At 39.0% G+C, this 14,645-nt stretch overlaps 2 protein-coding genes across 4 annotated transcripts in view; one reads left to right on the plus strand and one right to left on the minus strand.

Annotated features, from left to right (window-relative positions):
- Positions 1 to 121: 121 nt before the first annotated feature.
- LOC118334912 (acyl-CoA-binding domain-containing protein 5A-like) lies at positions 122 to 7,989 on the minus strand. Of its 2 annotated transcripts, XM_035671012.1 has the most exons (14): positions 7,906 to 7,989; positions 7,524 to 7,645; positions 7,057 to 7,180; positions 6,628 to 6,700; positions 5,670 to 5,820; positions 5,437 to 5,475; positions 4,879 to 5,094; positions 3,945 to 4,160; positions 2,878 to 2,972; positions 2,059 to 2,245; positions 1,669 to 1,877; positions 1,376 to 1,426; positions 1,146 to 1,261; positions 122 to 1,043 (listed from the first exon to the last, which is right to left on the minus strand). In XM_035671012.1, the coding sequence occupies exons 2-14, from the start codon at positions 7,627 to 7,629 to the stop codon at positions 1,031 to 1,033; spliced, it is 1,596 nt and encodes a 531-aa protein (XP_035526905.1). In that variant the 5' UTR covers positions 7,630 to 7,645; positions 7,906 to 7,989; the 3' UTR covers positions 122 to 1,030. The 2 variants fall into 2 exon arrangements, with proteins under 2 accessions (XP_035526905.1, XP_035526904.1); XM_035671011.1 differs by lacking the exons at positions 4,879 to 5,094; positions 5,437 to 5,475.
- A 1,425-nt stretch (positions 7,990 to 9,414) lies between these two features.
- The window catches only part of LOC118334623 (abl interactor 1-like), a 23,667-nt gene continuing 18,436 nt past the window's right edge, over positions 9,415 to 14,645 (plus strand). For both annotated transcript variants that reach the window (XM_035670610.1, XM_035670611.1), the window contains exon 1: positions 9,415 to 9,649. In XM_035670610.1, the coding sequence (XP_035526503.1) occupies positions 9,533 to 9,649 (117 nt within the window). In that variant the 5' untranslated portion in view covers positions 9,415 to 9,532. The remainder of the gene's footprint in view (positions 9,650 to 14,645) is intronic.

The following is a 14,645-nucleotide window of genomic DNA, read 5'->3' on the forward strand; positions in this document are numbered from 1 at the left end:
GTAATGCACAAGTTTAATATCATTTTACTCATTTACATTAGTCTAAAATGTGATAACTGCAATATAGTGTCTCTATGTGTTTACCACTTATATTTTACAGCTCATGGTTTCAACGCTGATAAGTAGGAATAAGAGAAGATGAAAGTCAGCATCCCCTTCTCACAGACAGCTGTCGTTAACCAAAGTCGTTAACTCTGAGCATCAAAATAAGATACGATAGATATGTTTGTCCCAAGAATGTGTTTATTGCATGTCAAAAACTGCTTCATATACTTATGTTTTACAACTGTATATTTGAAAGCATGACATCCTTGCTTAAACAGAGTATTTCATTGTACAGCTGACAAGACACAAGAATAAACATATGGATTGTCCTTACTTTGTATTGCACTTTTCCACAAGTGCAATCTTTGATACTAATGCACTGAAGCCATACAATAATTATACAAATCTACACATAAATATTTGTCACGATGTCTATTTGGTCTAAAAAGAAATATTTCTAATTCGTACAATGAATATAAAAGGCTGATGTCCTTATCAGAAAAAAGAGTGAACAGAAAACGTTTGATAAATAACTGGCAATGACATTGGTGAAAAAAAATCTTCACTTAAGGTCCACAGCTACTGTATGATCATGGATTTATTTCAATTAAAAGTTGACTCGGTTATGTGAGTTATGTATACATTGAATTTCTGGCAATCTGTGAGACATAAATAAGATCACCACATAATGCTAAGCTAACTGTAACACAGAAATCTGCCTGCACTTATAATGCAAACATCTTCCCTCCCTCTCTTAAATACCTAAAAAGTATCCATGACGTCAAAATGCTACACTATATTGCAGAGTCTCTCTTTAAACACATTTTTGACCATTCATTTATCTAAGGTAGCCTTTCCATTTTTGCTGGTGTCTCATTACACTTCGGCTGTGGTAGTGGCTCGAAAAAGCCACAAAGCAACAAAAGTGCAACAATTTCATCCTGGGCTCATGTTCTTTGATTGATGCCGACGGTTGTCTGACAATTCAGGGGATTTTCCTGTGAAGAGAACAAGTGAAACAGAGTTTAAGTAGTCTGTAGGATGGCCATAAAGCATTAGTGACAATTGACAACAATATTGTTGATCAGTATTTTGTTCACCTTCTCTTCCGTTGTAAGTAAACCTGAACAAGCCAATGTGCAATCAGAGGCCAGAGTGCAGTCAAGACCACTGTGAGTGGGCAGAAATCAAAAGGCCACCAGGATGGTCTCAGGAACTATAAAAATAGAAACCTTCATTACATTAAAGCAACTGTTTCCTAATCAGGTACTACTTGGTCATAGAATTGCATAATAAAAAACAAAACAATGTTCAATATTTTTATATAGACCTTTTGTGCTACAGGCAGGGAGTCCTCCTGCCTTGGCGAAGAAGATCTTGACTGAAAAAAAGAATACTAATAATTAATAAAATATAGAAATCTATGAATACATATAGAATAAATTGCCCAGGAGACATCAACATCCTCAACAATGAAATATTTCAAACAAGCAATGTGTTTTGTTTTTTTCCATTTCAAAAATATGTGGGAAGAAATCAACAGCTAGTGTGAAGGCAAAAAGAAATAACAATAATTCAATCACCACAGCCTACACAATGGGGCTAACACCCCTGGTCTTTCACCTGTGACACCGTCAGCGCTTCCAGAGTGTGCAGCCTGTGCAACACAGTGGTCATGTCGTGCTGCAGCCTCAGCAGAGCTGTAGCTATTTGCTCATTGATGTTTCCCCTGACAGCACTGACCGGGTGGCTGCTCTGTGACACACAACAGCAGGCAGCATCTGCACTGGCACAACGCTGAGAGCTGCATGTTGCCCTTGGCGACTGAGAACCTGAAATGGTAGTCAGAGTGTGACAGTTTAACAACAACATGCAACTGTGGAAGACTGTGCTGTGTTTTATCTGATGCCTTAAAATTCTCAGGAAGATAACGTGCTAAGTGCCCATCTTAGGAGAGAGGTAAATAAAGGGAACAGCGGCTGCATAAATATAAATCCACTACTGCAGTCTCACCTCTCCCTCTTCTTGATAAGGAGCTGTTGTGTTGGCTTGTACTAATCCCTTCTTTAAGGTAGGAATCTCCCATGAGCACTTGATCCTCTCCTCCGTTCAGGGTAGTGTTGCTCTCAAACCAAAGATCCTTTTGCCTCACTGACGCAGATCCTGATCCAAGTGACAGCATTTTTGATGTAGACTGCCCCTTGTTAGGAAAAGAATAGAGTCATCCACAGTTTAAACAGCCAGAATTAGGACAGAACATGTTCAAATTTGTTCTTTATATAATGTTGACATGATTAAACATTTTGGGAAATAAACTTTTTTCCTTGCTGAGGGTTGCATGAGAAAATGTACACCAATCTCTTATCTGTCCATTAAATATGAAGCTACAGGCAGGAGACGGTTCGCTTAGTTTAGCATATAGAGTGGGAGCAGCTAGCCTGGCTCTTTGGATGTTCAACAATAGACTAGATAAAGATAGATAAATACACTAAGCTCTAAAACTCTGGAGCTAGTTTATTCTGTACAAAAATTAAAGTATTTAAACAACCTGTTTTATATGGGTTTATGTGCTGGGCTATTTCTTGCACAATGATTTCCTGGAGTCTTGTTCTATAGTGAACTTTAGAGATGCTGGTAGACGTAGGTCAGCTCTTTCCCACTGCTTCTAGTCTTTATGTTAAGCTAACTGTCTCCTGGCTCTGGCTACACATTTATGTGAGTGATACTGATCGTCTCATCTAGATCTTGAGAAGAAAGAGAATAAGAATATTTGCATAAATGTCTAAACTAATCCTTTAATGTGGTGTACACTTTGGAGGAGGGATACCACACCTCTTCCATGGCCAGATGCTCCATTGAGTCACAGAATTCTTCATTATCTGAGTCTGTGGATCGGTGGTTCTTCTCGGGAACAACATCACTATGATCTGAACAGTGCAAAACACAGCAAGCCAACAATAATAAACATGGGCAATATGGGAAATTATATCGTTCTTCACTGTACATCTACATAATAAACAATTGTTTTTTTATATTTTTAACTACATTTTATTATTGCAATGTATACCAGAATTTAGTTATGCATATTTATTCAATATTTTATAACAACAAAGGATCAAATGACTATATGTACATGAAAGGGGTTGCTCTTAGCGACAAACCCATAGACTATTATCCCTGGACTCTGCAGCTCCCCTCAGCTTCATAGAGCATTTTGGTTCAGCTCATTGTTTTGGTTTTCCTACTCACAATCCTACTGTTTTGGTTCAGTCTCATTGCTGTAATGGTGTCCTTTTTTGTTATCTAAACACTACCTTCCCAGCACCAAATAACAAAAAGACATTAATTTGCATTTAGCAGCTAATAAGCCAGATGTTTCCCTCAGGAGTTGGTGGAGACCAAAACAGAGCTTAAAGTAAGGTGAATTTTGACCTTTTATTCGCCAAGTGGCTAGAAACATGACTCCAAATGAACGCTAATGCTGCTTAGTATCTACTGGATATGTAAAAATGTAAGTGTTATGAGCAATATGAATTTAAAAGGTGATTATATGTGACTAATATGTTTACTTCAGGCAAATAGGCTATAGAAAGGTAGCATTTGCAAACAACAGTAGCTTTACCTTCAGGACAACACAGTATGACTTGCAGTAAAATGTGTAATATGTTTCTTTAGAAGTTGCTCAGATTTCATTTCCTTTTTAAGTGCACTTATTTTTTCAAGAGTAACAATTTCCCACAGAGATCATTTTATATTTCATCTTAAAGTACATCTTATAATAAATACACGTGGAATCTAAAGAGCATAATCATTTCAATAAACTGTTTTGACAAATGCCTTGTCACAGTGCTTTAGTACATAATGGTATACAATAATATACACTTAATGCGTAATCTTACCATTCAGGTGTCCATTAAAGTGCATATAGGAGTTACACTGGGCACTGGGCTCTATGGAACAGGTCAGTTCCTCCTCCTCCACCTCGCTGTTGAGGGAGCTGTGTGTCCCGTTGGTGAAGGAGGACATGCTGGGTTCCACACTGCTGTTGGACCACATGGTGTCAGACCTCCACCTCTTGTTGTCCGCCATCAGCAGCCTCGGGTCAGGACTCCAGTCTGAGACCACACAAAGGAGAGCCACAGAGCGAGAGAGAGAATGACCAGGCCTTACAAAAAAGGACAGTTTCTTTCATGTGTCTCAACAAAATCCTCCCTCTTTAAACGAAGAATAGAGAGGCAAAAATGAAGGAAAATTAAAAGAAAGTAGTGCATACAGAAATGCATAGAATGAGAGAGTGTACATAAAGTAAATAACTGTGCTACATAAAAAAAAGGGCTTCATTGGAAAGTATTTTAAGTTGTAAACAGGTCAAAAATATGAATTCTTCAAAAAGGCTAAGTACCGTCCTAAAACAGCTGGGCACTGTAGTTTTTAACAAATGTTACTCACAATAGAGTACATTGTTTTGTTTGTTAGGACTATTCTCAGCTGCTGCTTGATACACATTTTACACATTTATGGCAGCAGGATTTATGTGAGATTGACTCAATAAACAGACTTTTCATGGTAATGAGGAAACATGTCACACAATGCAACAGTGGTGTTGATGTGTTTTTAGGTGGTTCGGTGGAGCTCTATGGCACAAAGTAGACATATAGATACACGTACCAAGCATTGTTTTAGTCTTTTCATGAGCTTTGTTGACATTAAGAAATAAATGTAGAATATCACCAGCCTTACCCTTTAAATCATGTAAATGATGGATTAGTGTGTAACCTCAACAACACAACTTCACAGCACAAAACACCTAACAGCTACAACTACAGGTGGTACCTTTTTCCTCCTCCTTGTCTTCATCTTCTGTATTGTCTTCTTCATCCCCATTCTCCTCTTCCTCACTTTTCCAATCACTACTGTCCTCCTTTCTCTCGATTTCACTATTTTCTTTGCTTCCCCCTGCCTCCTCGCTACTGACACTTACACCACGAGCGCTGCTGTCTGTGTCATTCTCATGGAGGTTTTGTATATCATCCCACAGATCCCCATAGCCTGAACAGTGAGGGAAATACTCTTGATTAACTCTCAAAGTATACTACAACATACACAGAACACGTTGCAGAGCTTCTACACACTACATCTATACCACAAAGCAATGGCAGCCAACAACCAACACACCAACTAACTACAGCACACACACACGACAGATTACACAAGACACATCTAACCATCTAATTTCCTACAGCTCCTGCAGAGTAAGCCACTGTACACTTATCGGCCTTTTGTCACTCAAATGAAACGGCAATGAAAGCAACCTCATTAGGTCCAAAGAAGCTCACACACTGTGGGACCAGTCTATCAACTCTACAGCTACAAAGAACACCAAAGACTTGCCTTCCATTGTTGGTTTGTGAAATGGTTTGACCAGCTCATCTAGTGATAAAAACACATGTAAGAGAGGCTTAGTATTAGAAAAAAAAAGAGCCATCCGTGTGACTAACAAAGAGAATTAACAGCTGGAGTACATCCCAACTGAGGAGCAGAAACCCCGCTGGACTGCATTCTTTTTTCCTTCGATGAGCCTCCAAGTGTGGAGTTATTACGGCACTGCTGATCAGGTACATTACCTGCATGATGTGCAAAGGGCCTGGTGAATGGTCTCTTGTCCACCTCATTTTCCTCCGCTTCTTCTCCTTCTCCGTCTACTTCTGTGTAGAAGCTGCCGAGCTTCTGTACCAGGTCAGACACTTCATCCGATATAGGCATGGTCTCCAAAATCTGACACATAAATAATCAAGTTTATGTTAAAAAAGGATTGACATAATTTGCATAAGTTGATATTGTCAGAATGAAACACTTTTTTTTATATATAGAAGTAGCTGTGATAAGACTGTCAACAAGGCAACAGCAAACAAGTTCATTAGATATAATTATATATAGCAAAGGCTGACTGATCTATCTGTTGGACCTGCTAATTAAAGCTGATTAAAAACAGCGGGTGACTGGAGGAACTGAATGTCATTTAGGTGCTATGAGGTGAAAAATGAACAGTAGCATTTGCAAACGCAGCCCCTGTTAATAGGTTCTGTCACTGTTCAACAAATATCTCAAATATACACAATTAAGTGAGTCATTTTTTAAATTAACAATGAAAAGAAAGAGTCTAGAACCATATGCTCTATGAAGCACAGATAAATGCTAATGTCAGGATGCTAACATGCTCATAATAACAGTTTTAACACGCTAATGTTCACCAGGTTCACTCACTATCTTAGTTTAGCCTGTAAGCCTGCTAACATGTTCTAATTATCAGTAAACACAGACTGCTGAGGCTGATGGGAATGTCATTACTTATGCAGGTATTAAAGGTCATAAACTAAAGTACAGTGTAGTTAAGAGACTCTGACATTGCTGTTAGACATACATATAAACATGCAATGTATTATAGATATATAAATACATTTACTGTATGTGGAAGGCACATTCTCCAAAAAGTGAGGAGAGATGCGTGTTCCAAGTTTATGAACTGTTTATTATTCTGTATGCTGCTTCTATTCAGCTTTCATTTTCCTTGAAAGGACTTACCAGCTGGATGTTCTCAATGTAATTCTTCATGGCTTCCTCTCTTGTCATATTTCCCAAAGAGCTCCATGCATCCCTGGTAACACAAAGTCTTAGCTGAACACTAGAGCACTGAGAAGAAAGTGCACACAGTGAAACACTGAATAACTGCACAGTTGCAGTGGTAACAGGAGGTGCATAAATCTCACCAAACTTAATATATTCTGTGCAAGATTATCCATTGGGTTTACCTGCAGTATTGTGCGGTAATATTGGGGTATTATTTTAAAAAAATGATGGTTTTGTAACTTTGTCTTAGGATCTGAATGGATAGGGGGTGAGGCTCTGAATGCATGGATCTTATGTATATATTTTTTCTGTCTCCTGTGTTGCTATTAGCCATAACTCTGAATTTAGTTGTGGAAATAAGGACAAAATATTATAAGTATTTACCATTTAGCTTTGCCATGAGTGTCCCAGAAACCGTTTGGTCTGGGGATGTTGCAGGGCCCCAAGGTGGCCTGCTTGTAGTAACTATAGAACATCATCATCATGTTATCAGATGGCTGGAAAGGACCTGCAGAAGCAAATTATAAAGGGATCAATACACATGTGCAAGACTGCCTGCAAATGTAATCAAATCATGAAATGTTAACCTGGGATCCATGTGAGTTAGAGGAGTTGTTATTAGACTTTAGAAACGTCTGATTTAGTTAATCAGCTCTTATCCTTGCAGCAGCTTTATCAATAGAGGGTTAGCCAAGAGTGACAGCTCTTAAGTGCTCTGCATGTAGGTCAGTCACCTAGAGTGTTTACACACCAACAAGCACAGACCTCATACTATAGAGCACACACGTACATTTAAATCCAAACACTTTAATTCGTAGATAGGATAGAGTCAAATTAGAATAAGTTATCACCTTCTTCTGGCAAACTTCGGATCACTTTAACAGCAGCAGCAAATTTCTCCTCCAGGCTGTGTTTGTCCTCTTCCTGCGCCATTCTGAGCCTCAACAAGGATGCCATGAAGGAGTCCTCACCTCTTCAACAAGAATATGAAGCAGTTAATGGAAAAATCGAGGCTGTTCAGAAAGTGAGCAGTGAAGGACATCTAAACATTTGTTATATCACTGCAGCTAGTTGCCACTTGTCTTATCTAAGGATGCGGGCTGTTTGCTCTTTATTCTAGGAGATCTTTGGATAGAACTGGTCTATTTAACAAGTCCTTGTTGGTTTAGCGACAGACTAATACATTGTTTAACAGGTATCTTTCCCTCTGTGCCTGATTTGTTAGAAACTCACCATAAATTTCATATTCGCCAGTGAAATAATTATTTCATTAGCCCGGTGTCTGTGTGCAATATGCAGTCCCGACTTCGGTCAAGGATGAGCCAAACAGTCAACGTCTGATGAATAAACATACATGGGAAATGTAGTTTTTGTTGAGCAAAAACTCAGCAAGACGCAACACTTACCCTAACCCTTACTCCTCCATATCCCACAAACCCTCCTCAGCGGGTATTTAAACCGCGGTGATGTATGGGAAATGTAGTGTCGCCTGATTATTCCTTTATGAAGTACTGATGTAGGCTGCTGACTATTGTGTTGATGAGTCATTTATACGGAATCGAGTGTTCCAATTAATCGTCCACAAATATTAGGCATTATCTGCTATCCCACAATGTAACAAGTGATTATCCCCAGAGTGGGATCAGAAAGTCTACTTTATCTTATGTTTGGGCTAGATATTCCATTTATGTCCAGTAACTGCTGACGAATTTCATGATAATGGTATAGTTTTATTAGTATGCGCTCTTTTGCTTGTGATTTGTGCCTCTTTTTTAATGATTAAATTATTTTTTTTAGCGTATTTTGACATATTTTCTATTTTGGTGTGTGTGTTTATTTTTCGGGAGAAAAAGAATAAAAAGGGAGAATGAGTATATGCCTACATAATATGTAATTCTCGCGTAAATAATATGAATATACTCAATTTATCCTAAAATATATTACTATTACACTCGCTATTGTTGACTATTGTTGTTTGTTATTATTATTAGTTGTTGTTGCTGCGGTTGCTGTTGTCGCTGCTCGCTGTCCCCTGTCGTTGCTGCTGTCGCCGTCGTCACCGTCTTTTTCATGATCGTCATCGATCATTACTGTTAATGTAGTTGTTGCTTCTTTTGTTGCTTACATCTGTTTGTCTCTCTGTCTCTCTGTCTCTCTCTGTCTCTCTCTCTTCTCTCTCTCGCCTTTCTCCCCCCAACTGGTCAAGGCAGAATGACACCCACCTAGAGCCGAAGGGTCTGTCCGAGGTTCTGCCCCCGTTAAAAGGCAGTTTTTCCTTGGCCCCCGTCGCCAAGTGCTTGCTCATGGTGGTACTGTTGGTCTCATGGTAAAGTTATAAGGAGTTCGTCTTAGACGCTGCTCTTATTTTGAAAAGTGGTCCTGGAGATAACTTTCTTGTTATGAATTGGCGCTATACAAATAAAATTGATTGAATTGAAATTATTTATAATAATGAAGATACTTATATATTATACATAATGAATAATGTGTATTTTTTTATTATTATTATTATTATTATTATTATTATTATATGATAATAATAATAATAATATCAATAATATTAATAGTAAATATTATTAAATCATATTTAATAATAATTAATAACTTACATTTTCATTATGGACTTGTACGTCATCACAGTGAAATGTCATTGGTCTACCGCCCTTCTCCCTCGGCCCCTCGGCCAATCACAGGCCCCCGTTTATTACGTAGCTGCCATTTGTCACGGGCTGTTGTGAATCAGAGGCCAGCGGCCCCACAATGCCAGGCGGGGGAGCCCCTCTCTCAGCAACACGGCACAGCATCACCGCCTCGCCTCACTGAAAAGGACAGAGAGGAGAGAAATGCAAAGGGATGTAAGATGGCAGAGCTACAAATGCTATTAGAGGAGGAAATCCCTGCCGGCAAAAGAGCTCTTGTGGAAAGCTACCAGAACCTGTCCCGGGTCGCGGAATACTGTGAAAATAATTATGTTCAGGTAAGAGCTGGCTAACGGCCGTTAAATTGGGTGGATTTGTCAGTGATCTCCGTCGTGTCTGCGGTGCTGTAGTAGAAGTGAGTGAAACCACAGGGACAGGAAATGCTGGTCGCAACGAAAGGGATCCTCAAACCGCTAGCTACACCGAGTGGCCTTTTTTTCTCCCGGTACAATGATTCAGTGGCGGCTCTGTGCTGTGTCAGGCATGGCCGTGTTTCGTTGTTTTACGGTTGTGTGTGGACCGGGGCCGCGTTAACGTTTAAAGGCTGGCGTTATGGTCGAGGTGTAGAAAGCTGCTGGGGGCTTTCAGAGGGTGTGTCGTTGTTATGACCCAGGGGTTTGTCACTGACTGCATTCTCTGATAGGTACCTGACACACAATGTAATATCGGCCCCCCGCTTTCACAAAATCTCACTCTAGCTTCAATGGTAGTTTTTTTTTTTAATGCCAAAAAGGCGTCACACATTTGGCCCCCATAACGGTGTTATAGAGGGAAAAAATCCCGAATGAAATCTATATATAAGAGCAGTTTTCTCGTTCAAAATGTAAAAGCTAACATTAGCAAAACTGTAAGTGCTCAGGACTGTTATGTGGATGTTATAACAGAAAATGATTAGTGGAATACCAGGAACCCCTTAGTCACTATAAACTCAGTATAACTGTGTCATATTGAGTGAAGACACTCCAGGACTGTTATAATGATTTTCATTAGCTATGTAATCTTTCCTATTAGCCATTAAGGCTCCAAGAGCATCTCTCATCTGTGAGCTTGCTTATTAATGGACATCATTATGTAAGCCGAGTCCTTAAAGACTTACAGCAAAAAAACACAAGTCATGTAATAATCTAGATGTGTAGATAGGTGGAGAAAACATGGCTCCAGAGCATGTCCATGGGTCATTTGCTTGTAATCAAATGCAGGTGCAGGTCATTGATAGGTGTGTCTGCTTGATTTTGCATAGACACACTGAATGTTAAATCAGTATCAGGAAATTATCAGTAGTCAGAAGCAGTGGTTCACAAATGGGGGACAAACTAGGGACCTGCAAGTTTGACTTTTTATTCATTTCATTGAAAAAGAGTCATTATCACCGCTACTGTTGTTTCTCCATCCTCTAAATACTGGGAAATGTCAGATCACTCAGATCTGTACATGTTATATATATTTTTTTTATTATATATATATTTTATAGTTTTCTCTTCACAATGATGCATGGTCCAATTTGTATATGATATTAAAACACTTTGGGGGATTTCTAGCCTGAGAAGTTACATCCCTCATCACCCTGTTTCTTTGCCACAGTGAGAGTGTACTCAGTAAATGTGGGTGAGAGTGTGAGCTGACATCGCAGACCATCAGTGTCTGTTCACAGACCGGCGCACACCAGAAGCCCCACTGTGCTCCAGCATGGTAATTTTTTGACTGCGGCGCTGAGAAATCCCACACTTTATGCCGAAAATTAACATGTCAGATCACTTCGCCCTGCTTGTCACCAGAAATGCAATGTAGGTTACACTGAACGTTCAGATACTGACAAGCTTATACAGCTCTGTGCTGCTCACCCCAATATCATTATGCAGAAAGACATCTGAGAATTTCATTATTTTGCTTAAAGGTTTGGGTTAAATTTAGTTTAGTCTTTTTTAACTGCAGTTTGATCATTTAAACTACATAGCTTCTGTGTTGACCCCAGGTGGCTGATATATTGATGTATTGATGTTCACTTGGGGATGTTGTAAATGTCAGTAATTGGTATTATTGTGTATTAAATGACAATTTTGGCAGATTACATCTCATTAGGAAAGTGATCATTTGACTCATACATACTCAACTTCATTCATCAAATCATGGATAAAACCTGGCAAGGTTCAGAATTATGTCTCATGGACCCCAACTGCAAATTCTGTTCACATTTTTTGCCCATTGATGATGCAGATAAATTGTTAGGTAGGGATTTGCTTGACATTTTGATTCAGTGAAATTCAAATCAACCCTTTACAGTTAAAGGAAGTGAAAACCCACAGATGTTAAGTGTTGCATATTGTCAACAGTCATGTTCGTATCTGATTTTGTGTGATTGACTGACTGTCCTTGACATACCAGTTGAGAAAAAAAACCCCGGACACGTTCAGAAACTTGTGTTGTGCCACACCGCATGAAGCAAGAGCGAACGAGCGAAACAGACAAAGCAGGTGTGTATTTGTCGTAGACACTAATGAAATGCTGCCGGATGGCTTTCCATCATAGCTTCTTAAGGCAATGTCCATTCTCATCACCGCAACATGTTTGCATCATATTACCTCTTTCTGTAACCCAACACGTTACAAAACCAATAGTGATAACATGTCACGGTTTGTCACATGATGCTACTAATGCCCGGAATGCCCTGCGATTGTTTTTTGGAAATAGTTGACATCATTCAAGTTAGATTTATTACTTTCATTGTTTTTGCATCCATTTGTGTGTAGCTGAATGAGACAGAGACAATGATGAGCACTTTCATGCACAATGGACCAAGAGATTAGAACTGCCATGTGTCTGGTTTAAGAGTCATAAAAATGAATTTTATCATTTAGAAAACATTCTTAGCACACACACACAGCTTATTTTAAGTGATGCAATTGACAGCAGCATCTCATATGATGTTTTAATGCGTTCATGAGAAGTGGATGCATTTTCACCCTCACGACTGCAATATCCTGACTTTTGCCTGAAATATGGAGCTGCATGCACGCAGCTTCTCCTGAATAACGATTTCTTCAGGGACATTGAAAACATGAGATAGCATTCTGCATGCATGGAAACACACTTGATAAACACTACAGGGAATTAAGAGTTAAGAGGCTGTTGCAGTTTATGTGCTCAGATTGTGTGCAGGAAGAATGTGGAATATGTTTCTGTATTTTAAATATAGTAATATAGTAACTACAGTATATAGTGCCTCCAGTGGCTAACCATTTTTTAAATTCTCTTTAGTCACATACTTGTCATACTAGACATAAATACAAATATTACCTGGTTGTCTCGATGTAACGTAGATCTGCATAATCCTTGGGGGAAACATTTTATAAATTTAGTGTTTGTATTCACAATATCAGCTGGAATAGCAAAATTGCACAAAACACTTTAGTGGCAATGCGTGCCCTCGTATGTAAATCCACTCTGCAACGCTGGAGAAAAGGAGTTTTTTATTCTTAGATGAGATATTTAAAAAAAACTGTCACCTCCAGAATGATTGGTGGCATCAAAGCAGAACCTGGCTTTGTTTTCTACCTTTGTGTACTAAAATAGCAGCTCTTGTATTAATGTGAGTTGTAGTATGGAACAATGAGTATCAGGCTGTTTTTGGGAAGCCGATGGGCCTTTGCTGCTTTTGGTTTGTAGACAGGTCTTAACATTTACGTTCATGAAATGCTCCGTCTTAAAATCAACACTGCTTTTCTTAATTTTGTTCCGGTGTCTGGTTTGCATATCTAAACCACAAAGTGCCGATCAATATTTTTTTCCTCTTCACAAGAAAATGTGTGGAGAATGGGGTGTTACATAGAAGCTCATGAATCAACTTAATATTTCCCTGATGCTGACCCCGCCAAAATCCCCCTGTCAGCTCACATGATACCCCTCTGACTCATGGCTGTTTCCTTCATGACTCATGGGGTTAATGATGTTCCAGTATCATACCTGGTGTTCAGTACGACGTGGCACTCAGAAATGACTTTATTTAAGTGCATTGTTAAGGTTGAGCCTGAGTCTGAATAATGTGTATTAGTGTGATGTAGGTTATTATTACCATGGGTTTTCTGTGGATATTTTCAGACTTTTTAAAATTAGTTTGGAAGTTTTATTAACCTCTCTCCAAGTCCCAGTTCACACATTTTCTTCTTCCCTCTCATTAACGCATTGCACTTGTTAACAGTAACAGTGTCTATGTCTGATATTATTGTCTATATGAGTGTATTCTCTTTTAATCGTTGTGTGTAAGTGACTCAATAGATACTACAATAGTAAAATGTGAAACACAATTCAGTGTTTTCCAAGCTCATGTATACGAGCCTGTTCCAGTCTCTGCAGTGTTTCCTCTTCTGACTCTGTTTTACAAACTGGCAGTCAGAGGTCTGCATGGGGCGGGACGACCTGCGGGTCCCGCCAGACATCTGCGGCAGATATTTTGGTGCTTCAGGTGGTTGGTGAGGTAGCAGGTGGGCAGGTGGTCCTGTTGTAAAATGGTGTCATGGTGCAGGCTGTTAGCCTCCTGCTACCACACACACACATACCAAATTGTGTTTTGGTAACAGCTGGTAAATCAGAGCTGATGTCTTTGTGGCACTGGCACGGCATTTATGGGAGTCTAGATTAGAGCTCTAAGAGTAGGCATGGAATAATTGTGAGTGACTGAACAGCTTAAGATACAGATCAAACTGAATGAGTCCTTCTAAAGGGATAGCTTGGCATTTTGAGAAACACACTTATTTGGGTTCTTGCTGACAGTTAGATGTGAAGGATGATACAGCTCTCATATGTCTGTCCGTTGAGTATGAAGCTAGAGCCACAAGATTATTAGCTCATCTTACACAGGAAGACAGGAAACTGGCAAGCAGGTAGCGTGTTTCAGCTCATAGTTTCCTGTTTTTACCGATGTTTTTATACAGATTAAACAAGCAAGTTACAATGTGTTGATAAGAGTACGCTTCTTTTTTATTTGGAGAGAGCCAAACTAGCTGTCTTCCGGTGTTTATGCAAAGTTATTGTATGTTGTATATAAGTAGTAGTATATAATTCAGTTATAGTTATATATCAGCTATATATTTATTACATTTTGATGCATTTAAATGTTTCAATTAACAGTCATCAGTTATCAGTTTTTTTTATTATGTTGAATCCACAACTAGTGCTCAGGTGACAATTTATCAATTAGTTGATTAAAAGAAATCAATCAATAGCTATTTTGATATTTGACTATTTTTAGTAAGTAAGGTCCCTGAGATCCTCAAATAA

The sequence above is a fragment of the Morone saxatilis genome, unplaced genomic scaffold (assembly GCF_004916995.1).
Source record: "Morone saxatilis isolate NCDOM2014 unplaced genomic scaffold, NCSU_SB_2.0 Contig23, whole genome shotgun sequence".
Classification (NCBI taxonomy): Eukaryota; Metazoa; Chordata; class Actinopteri; family Moronidae; genus Morone; species Morone saxatilis.